At 41.3% G+C, this 19,011-nt stretch overlaps 1 protein-coding gene across 2 annotated transcripts in view; it reads left to right on the top strand.

Annotated features, from left to right (window-relative positions):
- The window catches only part of CALCR (calcitonin receptor), a 2,320,029-nt gene extending 2,302,050 nt beyond the window's left edge, over window positions 1-17,979 (top strand). For both annotated transcript variants that reach the window (XM_069211663.1, XM_069211664.1), the window contains one exon: window positions 16,368-17,979. In XM_069211663.1, coding sequence (XP_069067764.1) covers window positions 16,368-16,589 — 222 coding nt within the window. In that variant the 3' untranslated portion in view covers window positions 16,590-17,979. The remainder of the gene's footprint in view (window positions 1-16,367) is intronic.
- Window positions 17,980-19,011: the final 1,032 nt, after the last annotated feature.

The raw sequence follows: 19,011 nt of genomic DNA, 5'->3' as shown, positions 1-19,011 counted from the left end.
AAAATAAATGACCCCAGAAGATAAGAACAGCCAGAATGCACATCAATTCAAGCAATGATGCATTTCGAGGGCAAGAAAAGCCACGCATATATCATACTCTCTTCCTAATTGGCCATGACCCCTTTAAGGGCAGCACCTTTAAAAATGGAGGCAGCCGCTCTCTGCGTGCCAAATGTTTGTGATTGTTTTACTGAAAGCAGTACAGGTATTTGAATGTGTCAGAATATAACGTGAATAAAAAAGAAAACATTTTGGACTTGAGGTAATGCTTTATTTCACAATGATGGCTGTATATGCACGTCAGGCAGAGCCTCTAACGTCGAAGGCCTTCAGCATGTGGTTTGCGCCTGTTCTACAGGAAACAATCAGTATCGCGCTAGAAAATAAACGTGTTTAGAAGAATTGCTTTCATTTAACCTTGGTAATAACGGGTCGGCCTCTGTAGCGCTGCTCTCTTTACATTGGCCTCAAGTGTAATAGAAAAGCGTGACAGGTTTTTCTCAGTTAATTGCACCTGGAATTAAACTGCGGACCTTCACTCACCATGTGCATTTCAGGGACATAGCTTGGTCAATAAGATTTTGGGGGGAGGCGGATGAGCTTCAGATTTCCAAACAATCATGTTGGAACATCTTCTTAAAGAACATTACATGAGAAGTAGGGCATGAGGGGGTCTTAGGTGGTAGTGGAAATAGAGAAGCATGCGGATTGTTAAGGGGTACTTAAAACACATACTTTTTTCAAACTGATCAAATTTTTTTGAGGATATCCAAAACATAGACGAAAGAGAGTGTGTGCTTTTGTCAATGTGGGAAAGTAAAAATCCCAACTGAAATTCGACAGACACATTAAATTACCCGACTGAAAGCACTTGTACCCAAATATTGTCTACAGAATATATTTTTTAGGGGGTGTTACACCCCAAACAATCCCCAGAGCTACGCCTCTAGTGCATTCACAGCGATGACACTCAAGTAGTGAATTACTCATTAATATTGTATTTGAGGCTAATAGCCAGATTAATCACACTTTCACTCAACGCAAAGTAGCAAGAACACCTTGCTGCGGTGCATGAAAGGAAGATGGCAGGAATGCAGCATATTTAACATTGTATGCCACATTTCTGTCCTCTCCTTGCACTGGCATACAATGCGCTGCCTTGCACCAACGCAGGCACCCTTGCACCATGAGGAGAGGAAGCAATGGGCAGAACTAAATATATTATTTCTCCTCCCTGCACCTCCCCAGGGAAGGCAGACCATGTTGATGCATTCCCAGGTTTACCCATCTTGGTAAATCTGGGAAAATTCCAAAATCCATAGGTGGATGCGTGAAAATCCCCATGCTCCACCCATGGAATGTCTTTCAAGGACAGAGTACCACAAGGCAGTGACGTGTGCTGCCTTGCATTACTCAAGATTTAGGAAGCAACACTGGGCCATGGTAAATCACAATCTAGGTTTTGTATGTCCCTGTATCGCCTTGCATGGTGCAAGGGCGCAGCAAAACCTTGAGATATTTAGCCCTGACTATATAGTGTCAATATACTGGAGAATTATGTTAAGTTTTTATTTAAGAAATAAACCCAGCCTGTCTTTGAATCCCAATCCTACTTTTTATATTGAATTCTGAAGCAAAGTCAAAGGATTTATCACCACAGCTATCTTTCTTGGGGTGTATAGATCCAAATTAATTTTTTAGTTTGCTGAAGTACATTGAGGATGTTTAAATTACAAAAAGGTACATGTGGAATGAATTGTCCCCAATTGGGTGATTAAGTTGTGCTTTGTGGGATTTCTAGAAAAAAAGCTCTCACTGTTTAATTCCTTATACATTTGAGTGGGGGATGTGATGTGTGTGAGTGTGTGTGGGTGTGTGTTTCTGTTTGTGTGTGTGTGTGAGAGATAATGCAGCTCTGCCTTTAGCCACAGCTTGCACTCAATCCCTGAGAGCGTAGAATATGCTGTGCTTGGCCTTTTATTATGTGAAGTAGGTACTAGACATAGAGACGGATTCAGAGTTTGGCAGACACGTTACGTTGTCACACATGTGACTGATATTCCATCCATCTTATTTCAAGTTTCATAGCATTTGATGCACTTGTGATATAAGACACCCGGCGGTAACCCTGACTGCCAAACTCTAAATCAGGCACTTAGTTACTCTGCTCCCAGAACCCACTTTACACATCCCTTAGCCATGCACAGTATGCCTTGATTACCCTGACTTATTGCCGTAGAATTGTGGTCATGTGCAGTAGGTACTGGGCAAGGACCTGTGCATACATAAGGCATTAGATATGACATTTACCATGCAAAGCTTCAGCTGGGTTTAGGATGTTGCTTCTAGCCACACCCTGTATATACTCCTGATTTTCCCAGAATAATTTGTAAATATAGTGCCTTAAATATACCAAAATTAACCTATTGAAGGCCCAATGGGACCTTTATTAATGCAAGTGCTCTCTTCACAGACCAGATTTGCACAAAACATCTGTTCTTGGTACAAATCTATCTTCATGTTAGGTTTGGTATGATTGCTGTATTCTCTATTCACCTGTCACCATCAGTGCCTAGTGCCAGCAGGTACTGCTCTGCACTTACTGAAAAAGTAGTTTAAGTTCCATAGCAAAAGCACAGAATTCTGTTCCGAAGCTTAACGCAACAAACTAGCAGGGCTTGCTACTGATGGAGAGGCATACTGCTTCCACCAGGTGCTGCATGTTTAAATGTTTGCAAACAATAGTTCCAATTCCCTGCTTTCAATGTCTGTGTCCCAGTTTTTGGGCCCCATTGTTTGTGCCATGCTCAGTGCTTGTCTCCAAGGATCTACATCACGGTGACATGTTCAGCATGATGATTCTTTTTTTGTAGTTGAATTGAGTGGGAAACTTTCTGTGGTGATTGAATTCATCAAATTCCTCTTAACGATGAATTGATAGTGTTATTGGAAAGCTACTGCTTTTTTTTGTTAAGAAAAAATGTTTAGAAAAATATAACGAACAACCAGATTCAAAGATTAAAATTTTAGAGAATGCCACCCCTCTAAGCTTGTGTAACTTAATTTCTCGATGCAAATAGTTAGTGCAGCAGAACTTTAATAGCAACTGAAGAGCAATGATGTACCCAGGAAATCAAATTAACACAAACATTGTTATTTATTGAACACCTTTCAATAAGTGAAGGCACTGAAATAAATTACTCATCTTTCTATTTCTTTTACATTCCACACCTTAATCAGTGCATTACCATACTGAAATCTCACAAACTTGGAGAATACTCAAACATTGTATGATACAAATTGCAGATGGTACAATTCCTTAATCTAAATTCCCATGCTTTCACTGAACAATAAAAATGTTTCTTCTGGATGAACTGTTAGAAAGGTGGATTTTGTAATATAATTATTTCGAACTGGTAGTGTGCCAAATAATGAAACCAGAAGCAACACTTTGTGAAGGGGATAAACTTTCCAGCATCACAAAACAAAGTTTGCCTGTGTGCAACTTTTCTGTCAAAGAAGGTTTTTGTGGTACTTTTCCTTCAGAAAACTTTGTAGAGCATTCTATCACAATAATTACTTTATGTGGACTTTTCCCACCACAAATCATTCTTTAGCAGTATTTTTATTGGCTACTTTCCAATGGTGCCAACTTGACTACCAGAGTTTTAATAATATTTTCATGAAGTTGATGAAGGCTAATTTTACTCAACTAACGTTGGCGTGTGAAGTTTAAACTTTGGACCTAAAGTCTGGACCATGTCATGAAAAGCATCCTTCCAGTTCGGAAGACCAGTTTTTACCACAATTTGTTGCAGGCAATGTTTATGAACACCTTGCTGTGAATCATTGTAGCAAGTTGCCCTCCCAAGAAGCTCGGAGTTTCAACTTCAAGGAATTCACACCTCAGCAAAAGAAGATTTTGTTCTACTACTCTGGTCTACTCTGAGCCCCAAGTGGCTGCAGATAAATACCCACAGTTGAAACATTTTCCTTCTGTTGTTCGGGGCCCCTTATCATCTGTTTTTATTGTTTCTAAATTCACACTTGACTAAGATGGTATAAGTTAAGAAATAATTATGCCAGCTTACAACAATGTTGACTTTGCAACTTTGAACACATGTAGGAGGCTGGCCTGGCTTATAGTGGGTACCTGATGGTACTTACACCTTGTGCCAGGTCCAGTTATCCCTTTTTAGTAGATTAGTAGTGTTCTAGCAGCTTAGGCTGATAGAGGTAGCTATAGCAGAGCAGCTTAGGCTGAACTAGGAGACATGCAAAGCTCCTACTATACTACTTATATAGCACTATATCAAAATAATCACACTACTCAGAGTTACTAAAATAAAGGTACTTTATTTTAGTGACAATGTGCCAAAAAATATCTCAGAGGATATACTACCTTAGGTGGTAAGTAAAACACACAAAGTATACACATAAACCAAAATCAGGTAAGTAAACAGTTAGAAAAGTAGTGCAAACACTGTAGTAAACAATAGGATGCAATAGGCCTAGGGGCAACAAAAACCATATACTAAGAAAGTGGAATGCGAACCACTTAGGGATCCCAGGCCTAGAGTAGTGTGTAGAGGGTCGCTGGTAGTGTAAGAACACACTAAGGGTGTCCAAGATACCCCACCCCAAGACCCTGAGAAGTAGGAGTAAAGTTATCCTACTTCCCCAGAAACACACTAAAGTCGTGATAGGAGATTCTGCAAAGACCATAACAGACTGCAAAGCACTGAAGACGGATTCTTGGACCTGAGGACCTGTAAAGGAAGGGGACTATGTCCAAGAGCCGCAAAAGTGTCCAGGGGGGGCAGGCGCCCACTAAACCCTAGATGAAGGTGCAAAATGGCTTCCTCCATGTGGAAGAAGCTGAAGATTCTGCAACAACGGAAGATGCCAGGAACTTCTCCTTTGCACAGAAGATGTCCCACGGCATGCTGGAGGATGCAGAGTTGTTTCCATGCAGAAGGACTGCAAACAAGCCTTGCTAGCTGCAAAGGTTGTGGTTGAAGAAAATAGGTGCTGTCCGGGCCCAGTAAGGACCAGGAGGTCGCCCCTTAGAGGAGGAGACAGAAGGGGTGCTCAGCAACACAGGGAGCCAACACAGAAGCAGGTAGCATCGGTACAAGCACTTGAATACGGGTTCAAGAAAACTGAGCATGGGGGTCATCTCAACACTACAAAGGAGGGTCCCACGAATCCGGTGGTCAACTCAGCGAGTTTAGCAATGCAGGACGGAGTGCTGGGGACCTGAGCTATGCTGTGCACAAAGGGTTCCTTGCAAAAGGGCACAGAAACCCTAGCAGCTGCAGTTCACGTAGCTCACAGGATTACTGTCTGGCGTGGGGAGGCAAGGACTTACCTCCACCAAATTTGGACAGATGGACCACTGGACTGTTGGGATCACTTGGATCCAGCTCCTGTGTTCCAGGGACCATGCTTGTCACAATGAGAGGGGACCCAGAGGACTGATGAAGCAGAAGTTTGGTGCCTGCATTAGCAGGGGGAAGATTTCTTCAGCCCACAGGAGAATTCTTCTTGTGCAGGGTGAAGGCAGACAGCCCCCAGAGCATGCACCACCAGAAAACAGTCAAGAAAGCCGGCAGGATTAGGCACTACAATGTCGCTGGTAGTCTTCTTGCTACTTTGTTGCAGTTTTGCAGGCGTCCTGGAGCAGTCAGCCATTGATCCTTGGCAGAAGTCGAAGAGGGAGATGCAGAGGAACTATGGTGAGCTCTTGCATTCGTTATCTGAAGAGAAGCCCACAGGAGAGACCCTAAATAGCCTTCAGGGGAGAGTTGGCCACCTAGTCAGGTAAGCACCTATCAGGAGGGGTCTCTGACGTCACGTGCTGGCACTGGCCACTCAGAGGCCTGCATTGTGCCCTCACACCTCTGCATTCAAGATGGCAGAGGTCTGGGACACACTGGAGGAGCTCTGGGCACCGGGACCTCTTCCTTTCCCCCTTCAGAGCGGCGCTTCCCCAGTTTGCGACGCCGGCCGCTAGGTAAATATGGCCACTATCAAGGAAGAGTTAGCGGCGGAAACCCAGAGGCAGGTGCGAGAAGGGCCTCGCACGCACCGGGGCTGGAGCGGTGTGGTGCGCTATTGGTGGTGGCTGGCAACTGGAGTCAAGTGTATTCCACATTGAGCTTTGCACACTGCTGGCAATTTTCATTTCCTGCTGGATGATCCCTGGGGAGGTCTAAAATACGATCCCGAAGCACAAGAAGCGCAACGATCATTGAGAAGCAGTAGGAAGGAAAAAAAGAGAAGTACCTGCTCAGCTTGTGCAATATGCGGCCGGGAAGGCAGGCTGGAAGCCTCTGTCTATGCTATGGGCGTTTGTGGAGATGGCAGGCAACGCTCATCTAGTGCAAAGGGAGGAAGAAGTAGGGCAGTTTACAAACAAATGCTGATTGAAAGACTGTCGAAATAGGCAAAGCTAGGTGTGTGTTTAGCCCTGCAAAAGCTGAGAGATCACCACTAGGGGCACCATACGTTTTGAGACTTTTTGGAGACTTTGCTGAGTGAAAATTCCATGATCAATGAGGCTTACAATTAAAAGGAGACCGTGCAGCTTGTTACAGTAGCACTAGGCAGCATAATAGGCACACATGTGGGGTTAGGTGGATAACAGAAGCGGATCGAGCAAACGCGGATGCATCTTGTTGCCCCCTTGTTTCCCCTATTCGGGACTTTCATGGTAGTAGCATCACCTGTAGGATCTTTTAACCTCCTCTGGCCTCTCCTTATTTTATCTTCCGCCATTGTACCACATTCGTTTTGACTCTACAATGAAACGTATGGCACAAGACGTGGGGTACAAGGCACAGACAATGGGAAAAATCCTGAAAGGACCCAAATCTTAGACCTTGACTTCCGCCAGAACAAGGCAAAGACGTAGCTCTGAACAGCAAGACCTAGGGGGGGTCTTTGAGAGAATCCGCAGGGGTCCAGGACCTCTTACCTCCCTCTCCAGTTCTTTCTGCACAGTTGGGGGTCAGTCCATCAGAGGGTCATGTGCACTCAACATCATGGCAAACGCAACTCGTTGAACTATTCTCTCAACCTCTACATTGAATAATCTGACCAGTGAGTCTCATACTTCTTCACCTGTTTCAACTGCACCTGGTATCCTCCTCCTCGCTTTATCTACTATAACCTTACAACATAAGGAGAAACCTGCCTATCCCTTGTTTTCTATTATTAGTAGCAACATCAAAGGGGCACTAAAGGCAACAGAAAGGAATGAAGTGATAGAGGGAGGGCAAGAGCGAGCAATCTCTCTGAGCAAAGAAATTGTAATGGGCAGCGGATTACTTACCATTATGGCTTCAAATCTTGTGTCAGGAGGCTCCTGCCTGGCTGTATCCAACTTGATTTCATCTAATGCAATTATTCTTCCTCAAACTCCCTGCTCTTTTTCTAGTTCACATATTCCGGATGGCTCGGTATGCAGGGTAACTGGCATCCCCTTAATGGAGGAACTGATGGGGCAGATTCTAGAGGAGCTTTGAGCAATAAAACTGTCCCAGGAGGAGGCTCGTAGGTAGACCAAGGACAAGCTCAGTCAAACTAATACCTACCTAAACCATCTCTCTACACGAATATCCCAAATGGAGCAGAGGGTCTCAGACCTAAGGGATGCTAAAAAACAAGCGTAGTCTGCAGCATCTTGGATCCAATCGGACCTCAAGGAACTTAAATTAAAGTTGGATGAGATGGAAAACAGGTCTTGGCACTTGAATCTTAGGTTCGTAGGGGTTCCTGAAGAGATTGAAGCAGCCTTTTCTGAGACCAAGGTAGTCTCGGATGTCATCTATAACTGCATTCTTCCGGACAAAGCAAAAACTGAAGTGGATCTCTCAATTATGAGGGCACATAGGGTTCCGTTCACATGTCCTTCAAACTCAAAGTATCCTCGTACTATATTGGTCAGTTTTGGAGACTATAGGATAAAGGAACTAATTCTGTCTCGAGTCATAAAATTGAGGAACTTTAAATCTGGTGACAGCTTCAGCTGTCGCATATTTTCTCATATGTCTATTGCAGCTGAACACCTGCGTCACAAGTTTGTTGGACTGATAGATGATTGTAAGAGATTGAGGGCCACGGCTGGTATTGTACAACTAGCTAAGCTCAAAGTGTTCCATAAAGGACAAGCACATGTTTTTCAGGGCGTACAGGAAGCAAAGATTTTTTTAGAACTGCTAAAAAAAACAATGATGTGGTTTTTGGCAGGAGGATGAGGAAAAGAAGGAGAGAAAAGGGGAAAGAGGAAGAAAGGAGAGAAATGTGTGCTGTATGGCATTCTGATATTTGGTTACATTTCAAACTGGTGCGATTTACGTTTTTTTTCTTTTTTTGTTTCTATTGTATTTTCTATTTCCTCTGTTCTGCTGCCTTGCTGCTCTCCCTGAGATCAGGCTCTAGGAGTGCCATGACATTGCACTCTTCTTTAGGGTATGTGGGGGGTCTATGGGTGTGGGTGGATCACAGCTTGGTGGGGCCATGACTGGTGCGACATGCTGGGGAAAGAAGGGGCGATATCCTTCATCTGGTGGGTGGAGCTTTGCACTAGGGAGGGGGAAAAAGAGCAGATGACATAGCAGATAACAATTTGAAAAAAATATTTACACGGAGTGCTAGCTTGGGGGTCGTCTATGACTTTGGTACAGGATGACTGCGCTTGGTAAACGAGGGTCAGGGAGAGAACTAAGAGAATTAAAGGCTATCTCTTGTAATATTAACGGTGCCGACAACCGTGTTAAGTTCGCTGCTATACTCAACTGGTTTAAGGCGTTGTAGTCACAGATTTGTCTTTGCAGGAAACACATCTAAAATCTCAAAATAAGCTCCCTAAATGTATTGCTCAGGAGTACTATGCATCGGCTAATGCCGCTGTTAAAGGGGTCACTATATTGGTGTCTCAGGAATTTCCTGGAAAAGTGTACCAGATCCATAGAGACACGCAGGCACAGTGGGTAGTAATTAGACTCTTATCTCGCATTATCATATTCATTTTGTGAGTTTTTATGGCCCACTAGTAAATGGTCCAAGCCTCCTTCAGGGCCTCCATGAGTTGCTGAGCTCACTCCCGGGCTTCTTTATCATTGTTGGCGATTTTCAATGTTATTCCAGATACTCAGTTGGATTCATCTCGTAAAAACAAAAAACCGAACAATATGCAAGTATTTCAGTGGTTGGGGAAGATTTTTTTCTGATTTAGCATTAGTAGACGCTTGGAGGGCTCATCCTCTGCAGGATCAGGATTATACGTATTTCTCAAAAAACTATAATATGGCTTCCAGAATAGACTTCTTATTAACTTCGTTCCTTCTTCCACATAATAATATCTTTATACATGCCAACCCTTTCTCAGACCATTCAGCTCCACAGGTCAATCTTAAATTACAATGTGAGATGGGTGTTCCTCCTCGTTGGTGTTTCGATAAATCTCTTTTGATAGACGAAGGATGGGTTCAAATTCTCAAAACCTCTGTTACTAATTTCCTCGAGATCAATAGAGACTCAGCCTCTCCATTCTCCATTTGGGAAGCACTCAAAGTCTACATAAGAGGTGAAACTATATCTTACAAGGCTTTTACAGTCAAATTAAATAAACAAACGTTAAAGGAGCTTCAATCGGGGTTCACTCAAGCACAAAGAGTCCATCTGACTTCGCAAGATCCAGAGGCATTCACAGGCTGGTGTGTGGCTCAGGCCAAGTTAAGGGGTTGTTTTTTATCTCATGAGATAGCCAATCAATATACAAGTCAGCAGAGTTGGTACGGAGAAAGTGAATACGTAGGCAAATTTCTTGCAGGGTCTGTGAAAAAAATAAAATCCCTTAAAGATACTATCAAATCTATGTGGGATGAGGGGCTAGGCATGCTCGTAAACCATCCAGAAGATACTGAAAGAGTCTTTCTCTCACACTACACTATGACTCATTAATTGCACTGTCACACTAATTTTTGGAATCATGGTGAAAAGATGATTTCACAATGTGAAACAAATATCAAACCCTGTTATATGATGAATGATCTTTGAGAGACAATGGTTTCCCACTTATGGCATTCTCATGGACTTTATGAATAACACTTCTGATGCTAAAATGAGAACATATTTTCTATAAATTTTCATGTGAGAAAATATCTAACATGCTGAGTAATATATGTACTTCACATATCCGAAGCAGGATGTCAGTTGATTCCCCAATGTTCTACTGCTGTCACCACAAGGAGCTAATCATTTAACTTTCATTACAAATGTGATGCTTACAAGAACACCATGAGCTGGAAAACTGAAAATATGTCTTATCGAAGACACAGTAGTAAATAAACAAAATGGTTTCATTTTCTCATGTGAATTATGGTTAGTTCTACAAAGAGTTACAACAAGAACACTTTTTCTATAAATTCACAAATATCATCCTCAGAAAAAAGTCGGGCATGAAAAGTGAAAAATATACTTCCAATAGAAGCTGAAGGATGTCAGCAGATTTTTCACTGTTTTACTGTAGCGTCACTGCAGTATTCTAATGATCAAGTTGAATGCTTACATTGTATCTTCATGACAAAGGTGGGGACTCAGGAACATCATGTTTATTGAATTTAAGGCCTTTCATAAGGACCAGGTACCCATACAGGTAGTGAGGCCCTCCAATTTAATTGCTGTTTGGACATTTCATTTTTATTTTTATATCTCCCAATTCCTCTAGTCACAAACATTTTCTAATGAACACTGGGAAACGGAATATAATGTTTGCACACTTTATATATAACTACAAACATATGGCCGTATTACAAGGCTGGCAGTCCTAGAACCGCCAGCTCTTCGATGGTGGTCGGACCATGATGGCTGTGGTGGTCCGACTGCCACATTGCAGGTTTGGGGGGTGGACTCACCTAAAGACCGCTGTCCTCACCAGATCAAAGATCCCAATGGGGTGACAGCAGTCGGCTTGTAACCAGCCACCTGGCTGAATACAAACCCTTTTTCTTCCAGCCTTTTCATAGTGGGGACCCCGTTATGAAAAGGCTGGCGGAAAGTCAGTGCCAGGGGCACAGGGCACATTATATGAATACATTAAAATGATGAAAAATGAATACTAAAAAAGCATTTAAATATAAAATAAATAATTACAAATGATTTAACTTATAAATATTTTCAAAATATGAAATAATAACAATCAAAAATGTAAATAAATATTAACAGTCCTAACTCAACAACAGCAGGGAAAGTGTTACACTTTGAAGGAGTCAGATTTACTATGTCCAATCCAATCTTAGCAACTGTACGGAAGGTTTAGCACTTTGAAATGGTTGAATTTAATATTGTCACTCCAACGTAATCAGTAGAACAGAGATTGTTTTTAGACTTTGGAGGAGTCATATTTATTATTTGCACTCCACTCTGAGCAACAGCAGGGAAGTTATTGGTATTATATTCCTACTCCAAAATAAGCAATAGTATAGACAATATTAGACTTTGATTGGGTCACATTTACTACTCCCACCACAACATAGGCAAAAGTAGGGAAAATGTTGGACTTTGGAGGGGTTAGATTTACTATTTCTTTTATTCAGTGTAAGCAAAAGTAGAAGAAATGTTGGAAATTGAAGGTGTCATAGTCACTATTTCCACTCCAACATAAGCAACAGTACGGAAACTATTGGACTTTGGAGAGAACAGATTTACTACTCCCACTCCAAAATAAGCAAAAATAGTGAAAGTGTTGTAGTTTTGAAGGACCATATTTACTATACCCAGTAACATACGAGCAACAGTAGGAAAAGTGTTGGACTTTGAAAGGGTCAGATTTATCATTCCCACTCCCAAATCTTTAAAAAAAAAAAATAGACGAAAATATTTAAAGTGATTTAAAAAAAATAAATTCAGACATTAAATATTAAAGAAGAAAATTGGTAAAACAATGTAAATATTTTACATTAAAACATTTCAACCATAACTACCCTACAGCTATGACAAACAATTCATTTACCACAATTAATATTCTTTCCATGAACAATTATTGATGTTGAATTATTTATTAAATAAAATTATTACAATGAAAACAACTGATATAAAATTATTGAACATAATTTAATTATTAAATAGACAGAAACTTCTCACTCTTGTCCCACAACAACCCTACCACATGCTTTTACATTAACCATTTGTAATTTACTTATAAAAAATAATTTTTATATCAAAATATACAAAATTATAGTATAACAAATTAATCATACATGTTACTATTATACTTGTAACATAATGCTAACCTAATATTTATTAAACTAATTAAATTGAAAACCAATATTTTATGCAATTATATTCAATTAAATTACACGCTTATATTTAAAGAAAATACTAAGGCCCATATTTATACTTTTTTAGTGCCGCATTTGTGCCGCTTTTTGACGCAAAAACGGCGCAAACTTACAAAATATTGTATTTTGTAAGTTTGCGCCGTTTTTGCGTCAAAAAGCGGTGCAAATGCGGCGCTAAAAAAGTATAAATATGGGCCTAAATACCTTAAAGAATTAATCTCTTACCTTCCATATTAAGTCATCATGATATTTAGGCCATGATATTTGTGTATTTTGTATTCAATATTTTAGTCAAACACCTTCATCTTCATGCATGAACATCTTCTTGTAAGATAAATATAAGGAGATTATAAAACAGATTTAGAGCCTCATTGCGAGTGTGGCCATCTGAGGATCGCCACACTCACGTTGATGGTCAGGCCGTCGCACTCTGGGCAGTTTGACCTTCTGATTACAACTTGGTGGGTGGACCCGCAAAGGCACCACCATCCCCACCGGAACATACAGATATCATGTCTTTATTTGTACATCTGTAGTCCAATACTAACATAAAAGTCACTGGCTGGAACTGCAATATGCATTTTTATCGTCCAGTGGTAATTAATTACCTTATATTGCTGAAAAATATAGATGCACAGATATAGCATGTTCGAAGACAAGATTCAAGTAAGTTTCATGTTTTCATCCTTCAATTGAACATAGGCTGCTCAATCAGCAGTCAATGTGGAGAAAAGAGCAGAAGTAGCAATAGAAATCTAGACAGGTAACAAAACATCTTTAATTTATGGGATCAGAAACATCTAGGATTGACTGTAATAGGAGTTTTGTAGTAGTGTATTAGTGGCTCACTGCAAAAATATTTTTTGCCCGGGCCCCAAATATCATTAGGATGATAGTGCTTGTACCCACATTTTTCCTTGCACAACTTTTGCTGGGTAATCTCTGGTGAAATTTGTATATAGAATAAAATCCCCACATACAAATTTTGCAGGTCAGAATGAAGGAAAACGTGGTTTTAACTTGCAAAAAATGAAATTTCATGTGTCCCCCATTCTGAACTGGAGAATTCAGAATTAGCTGCTGAAACCAGTGTAGGATAGCACGTTGTGGTATTTTCTCTGATGATTTCTCCTCCTAGAAATGCAGAATTATTTTCAATGAGGGAATTAGACTTCAATATCAGGAATTACAATACAACCTAATTAAAATATCTCATAGGGTCACTCACATTATCACATCTTCAATCAGTCTCAACAGCTCACTTGTACATCCTAATTTAGATGAATAGGCATCTAACTAAATTACCCAAAAGTATTTCCTTTTCTTCATTCACGCCTTTCTAGACTGTAGAGCGTTTAGAGCATGACCAAGGCTGATTTAAAATACCCTCCTCTCACTTGCAATCCTCACAAAGACTACTGGTAGTTATACCTTTTGCATTTTTTTACGTGACCAGCATAGTCTAAAAAATGCATGTCATCGCATTCAATAGATCCTGTGATGCCTAGTACACCTATGAATGTTAATAGCAATACATTTGAGTTAATGATAAAACATTATTTTTCAACCCTTTAGTGTGATCATAGTTGGCATGGCCAAAAGACATCCTTTTCGAGAACACTATAAATTAAATTGTCTTACACTGCATCTGCCCTGAGTGAGTGCTCTTTTAATACCAATGGAAAGCTGTGTTTTAAGGTGCTTGTACTGCTGGCACACTCCTCCATCTATGAAAATCTAGTTTAATAACCTTTTGTTATCAAAATATAAATATAACTATTTAAGAAAATATTTCAATATAATGTATCTGTACTTTTTGATAGATAATTAGTAAATACAAACATTTTACTTTGGGTGGGGTTGTTAATAAATGTTCAAACATTATTTATGAACCAATCAAATATGTTTAAATTAAATTATTATTTAATTTAATACTTAATCCAATATTTAAGTTACTACTAACTTTTCACATGTGGACAGGTTTCTTCACCACCGGGGTGGAAATCTCCCTATGGCAAAATATTAAATAAATTAAATAAAGTAACATTATTATTAAAGATTTAAAGAAAAAGGCCTAACATATCATTTTTATGATCGATTTAATTAAGTTTGATAGAAATGTGAATAAATGTATTTTTAACTTCAAAAAAGTTACCAAAATAGTTTCCCACAAAATAATTGTAATTATATAGAAGTTTAACATTAGATTTAATTTTTATATATTTGTAAAAAATCAAAATAAAGTAATTTAGTTAAATATTTTTTTCTATGGAGATTTATTTCAAGTCTCTGTCTCCGTTATTTTCTAGGAGACGGTGCTGCAGCTCTGTGTGGTGCTAAACTTACTCCAGGTCTGTGCTGGAGTACATTTACTACTGTTTTGTTGTTTTTGTCTGAAGTAACTTTAGAAGTGCTGTTTGTGAACAGTTATGGGCACAACCTTTTTTTGGGATTATGGGGGTCATTCTGAACCTGGCGGTCCAAGACCGCCAGGGCCACGAAAGACGGAAGCACCGCCAACAGGCTGGCGGTGCTTCCAAGCCCATTCTGACCGCAGCGGTAAATCTGCGGTCAGAAAACCGGGGCCGGCGGTTTCCCGCCGTTTTTGCCCCGGCTGGGCGAGTCCGCCAGGGCAGCGCTGCAAGCAGCGCTGCCCTGGGGATTCTGACCCCCTTACCGCCAGCCTGTTTCTGGCGGTTTCACCGCCGGAAGAGGCTGGCGGTAAGGGGTGTCCTGGGGCCCCTGGGGGGCCCCTGCACTGCCCATGCCACTGGCATGGGCAGTGCAGGGGCCCCCTAATAGGGCCCCATGAAGCTTTTCACTGTCTGCCTAGCAGACAGTGAAAAGCGCGACGGGTGCAACTGCACCCGTCGCACCGCCGCAACACCGCCGGCTCCATTCGGAGCCGGCTCCTGTGTTGCGGCCCCCATTCCCGCTGGGCCGGCCGGCGCTAACTTGGTTAGCGCCCGCCAGCCCAGCGGGAATGTCGGAATGCGGGAAGCGGTATTTTGGCCGCATGGCGGCCACATGCCGGTTCCCGCCTGGCGGGCGGCTACCGCCGCCCGCCAGAGTCGGAATGAGGGCCTATGTCTCTCACCCTAATTCCTCTTTAGCCCTCCATAAACCCTTCCTTGCTACTTCCTAATCCCCTCCCTCTGGTCATGCCACATTTACTACTTATAAGTAAACTTACATGTGCGAAGATCTCCTCATGGAAAATATAGGAGAGGTGGTGATGGAGATTTACATACATAGGGTTATGAAGTACATATTGCAGTAACTAAGTAGAGCTACTGTAGTACCACTTCATGTACTACAAAATATAGTTTATGAATCAGGCCTTAAGCTTAGATGAAAGGTTGACAGAAAGAGGGTAAGCGAGATAAACAAAGCTGATAGAGAAAAGTCTCTTCGAATGCAGGCCCCTAGGAAGATTATAATGCTTTAAAATGTCTCTCAGTACACCAGCAATTTTTCTAGAAATCCAAATGTCAAATCAGGTAAAAATATCCATTCACATCAAGTCTGACTTTCTCCTGTCACCTCAAAATTCGGGCAAAGTGGTGGCAGTGTGTTTGAGTGTTAAAGGGAACTCCATAATTATGTAGCATGCCATACTGAGTGGTGCATGGAAAATCGTGTCTCAATATGGGTGATCATGCTATCAGGCATGTATTCATGCACTGTATTTTATATAATGATGAGCTAGATTCTAGCAGAAAAAAGAATCCCGTTATATGTACAATAGATATGACTCATTTTCAGGAAAAGCAAAATGCAAGTGTCTCCATGTGTTGACTTAGAGATGGCTGTTCTTTGACCACTGCCGTAGCCTGTTCGATTGAGGCACCTATCTATGTTGTGTTCACACCAATTCTCGTATTTCTGGGGTGGAGGGAGGCACCAGTTTTGCCTTTTGAAAAGGTGTTGAAGCTGGTCAAGACTGTATATGAAAATACGAAACGTCAGCATGATCCACGATTTCTAACATAAATGTTCTTTCTTTTCACTGCCTTCTAGGTGCAAGGAGCCTTAAAAAGGCAATGGATGCAATATAAAACCCAGTGGGGCCAAAGGAAACGAGAACACTGTTCCATGCGATCTACATCCTACACGGCCACATCTATAACGGAGGTGCCGATTTACCTGTACAACCAAGATTCGAACAGTGAACAGTTAAACGGAAGATACGGGGAGGACTCGGAGATCACGGCACTGAAATCCGGGGAGACGTTTGCCTGACTGCTGTGGAGGACAATCGCGTTGTGTCTGTTCTGATTCCTCTTCACATAGAAAGTTCTGGAAGGCCACTGTCACAAGATTGACCGCAGGAGCTGGTAGAAGCAACCGAGCAGGCTATTGCAGGTCTATTGTAGTCCTGCCCCCCCCCGAGGGCCCAACAAATAAGGGTCTCGCTGCAACATGACAATTCTGTTTCCTAAAAACGGCCTGACATCAATAAGTTAACCACTGCGACATATGAAGTGCCAGTGAGCAGTGGGCACATAACTGTGAAATTAATAGAAATATATAAGCCGAGTGACTGTACCGCGCACACCAAACACGGAACAATGAAGCCATTCTCCGAAGGGTATTCCAAGTACTGCTGAGCCCAATACAGACCAATGTAACAGGTGGCTTGTGGTGTTTTTCGCAATGACTTGCTCTTCGTAGGCCCATTACATTGCTGTAGTGATAACACTCTACCACAGACTTACAACATCAAGATCTGGCAGCGGCCCCTTTCTCCAACTCAGTTTGATTTCACTGTCGTTTTCTCAGACACGAGAGTCTGAGAACCAGTATTCCAAACTTCAGGCTTCCCAAACCCACACAACACGTTTAAGGCATGTTGGCTCCAGTGACATTGTGTGACCTGATACAAGAAAAGCTTTTAGAAAAGGAGGTTGGAATTCATGACCGCTTCTCTGTCAGGAAGAGCTAAAATGTATTCTCACGTTTTTCCAGTTTACCTGATTACTATGTATATGTTTCTCATTTGCACCACATCCAACAGTACCCCTCACTATACCCCTTCCTCCGTAGACAATTGTCTCTCCAACTAAACTGTGTGCTTTTGGTGTCTTCAACTCTAGAAATCTCATTAGGATGAGGGCTTTCTTCTCTTGACGTTGAGAAACTGGGAAAGATTGAAATGTATATTTTCAAAGCGACAATGACAGCAGACACTGGCAACGCCATCTTTCTTGTAAGCAGACTATGCGAAAGCTTAAACTGAATTCATCGATGCATAAAAATGCGAAGGCGATATTTTCAGAAAGAAGTCAACTCTCGATTGTTATTTCTATTTTTGTTAGAGGATTGCGAAATGAAATGATTTTAGTAGAAAAAGGGAAGTAAGGCAGCTTTAATATACATGTCTGTATAAATCTATATTGTGTAGCGTAAGTCTGACCATTGTTACAGTGCAACATACTCCACAGCAGGGCTCAGGAATGTAAAACTTTTCGCATTATGAAGGAACTATATTAATAAAAAATGCACAGAGATGATAACGGTTTCTGCAGGCTTACCGCAGCTCGGCTTCACAAGTTATTATTTTTCCAATAGCTTAAACTGTTTTCTTTAGTTGTTTTGACTATGCCTATTAAACAACAGTTTTACGATCATTCATTTAATTGTGTGACTAAAGTAGACACGTCTTAGGGAATGACAGCACAGCGGTTCTGCATGTAATATTCATACCTGGGTTTATATGACCTCTGATGTTATGCATCCATTTATTGCAAGGGATGAGAGTTTGGAGGATTTCAGATCCACAATGAGTTTTTAAGAGGCTCACTGAAACAGCATATTTTGACATGTGTGTTTGCACCACACATTTTGGACACTCGTAGCAGTGCCTTTCTCAGGCTTGTGAGTTCATGATATGTCTTGACATGGAGCAGTACAGCGTCCTGAAAGCTGGGTTGTGCTGTTCCAACAATATATTTTGGCCCAGACTTACGAGGACCTAGCGCCTCCTTGAGCCACATTAGCGTCATTTTTTTACTGTAATGTGGCCCGAGGCCCAAATCATTGCAACAGATTTACAAAGTGGCGCAATGCATGAATTGCGCCACTGTGTAACTTCTTAATGTATGTGAAAGGGGCGTTCCTCCGTTAGGGAGGGGCAAAAAAAATGGCCCAAAGATGTGTAAAAGAATTTGTTGTGAAATTTTGTGCAGAATTTTTAACGCCTGTTCAGAGCCGGTGTTAAAAGAGGACACACCATTGGTTACAATGGGCCCTTATGTACTGTTTAGGGTTAGCGCCAAATTTTGCAACTAATCCTGAACAGTACATGAACAGCATTAATAAATGTTGACGCGATTGCCCTCAACCTTGCACCATGGTGCGCCGTATGTTAAATATACAACACACACATGGTAGCGGTAGGGGTGCTGTACAGGGTGCAGCACCACTTTTCTTAAATCTGCCCCTTTACTCTCTGCCAGAAGGATACTGTCTTTGAAAAATAATGCCACGTTTGGTGTGTGATTTCACAAAGGCGATGCAATCACAGCTGCTTCACTCTAATCTTGTCCTAAAAGGGAGAATAGAAGATCCCTGACCTAATTACAGTTTTCTTAAAAGTTTTTCTTTCTAATATACAAATAGTTTCCCCTGAATCCATATCAAAGCCACAAGGTGTTCTGGAATT

This window comes from Pleurodeles waltl, chromosome 10 (assembly GCF_031143425.1).
Source record: "Pleurodeles waltl isolate 20211129_DDA chromosome 10, aPleWal1.hap1.20221129, whole genome shotgun sequence".
NCBI lineage: Eukaryota > Metazoa > Chordata > Amphibia > Caudata > Salamandridae > Pleurodeles > Pleurodeles waltl.
The sequence above is the reverse complement of the archived record's forward strand: the minus strand, read 5'-3'. Positions and strand labels throughout refer to the sequence as shown.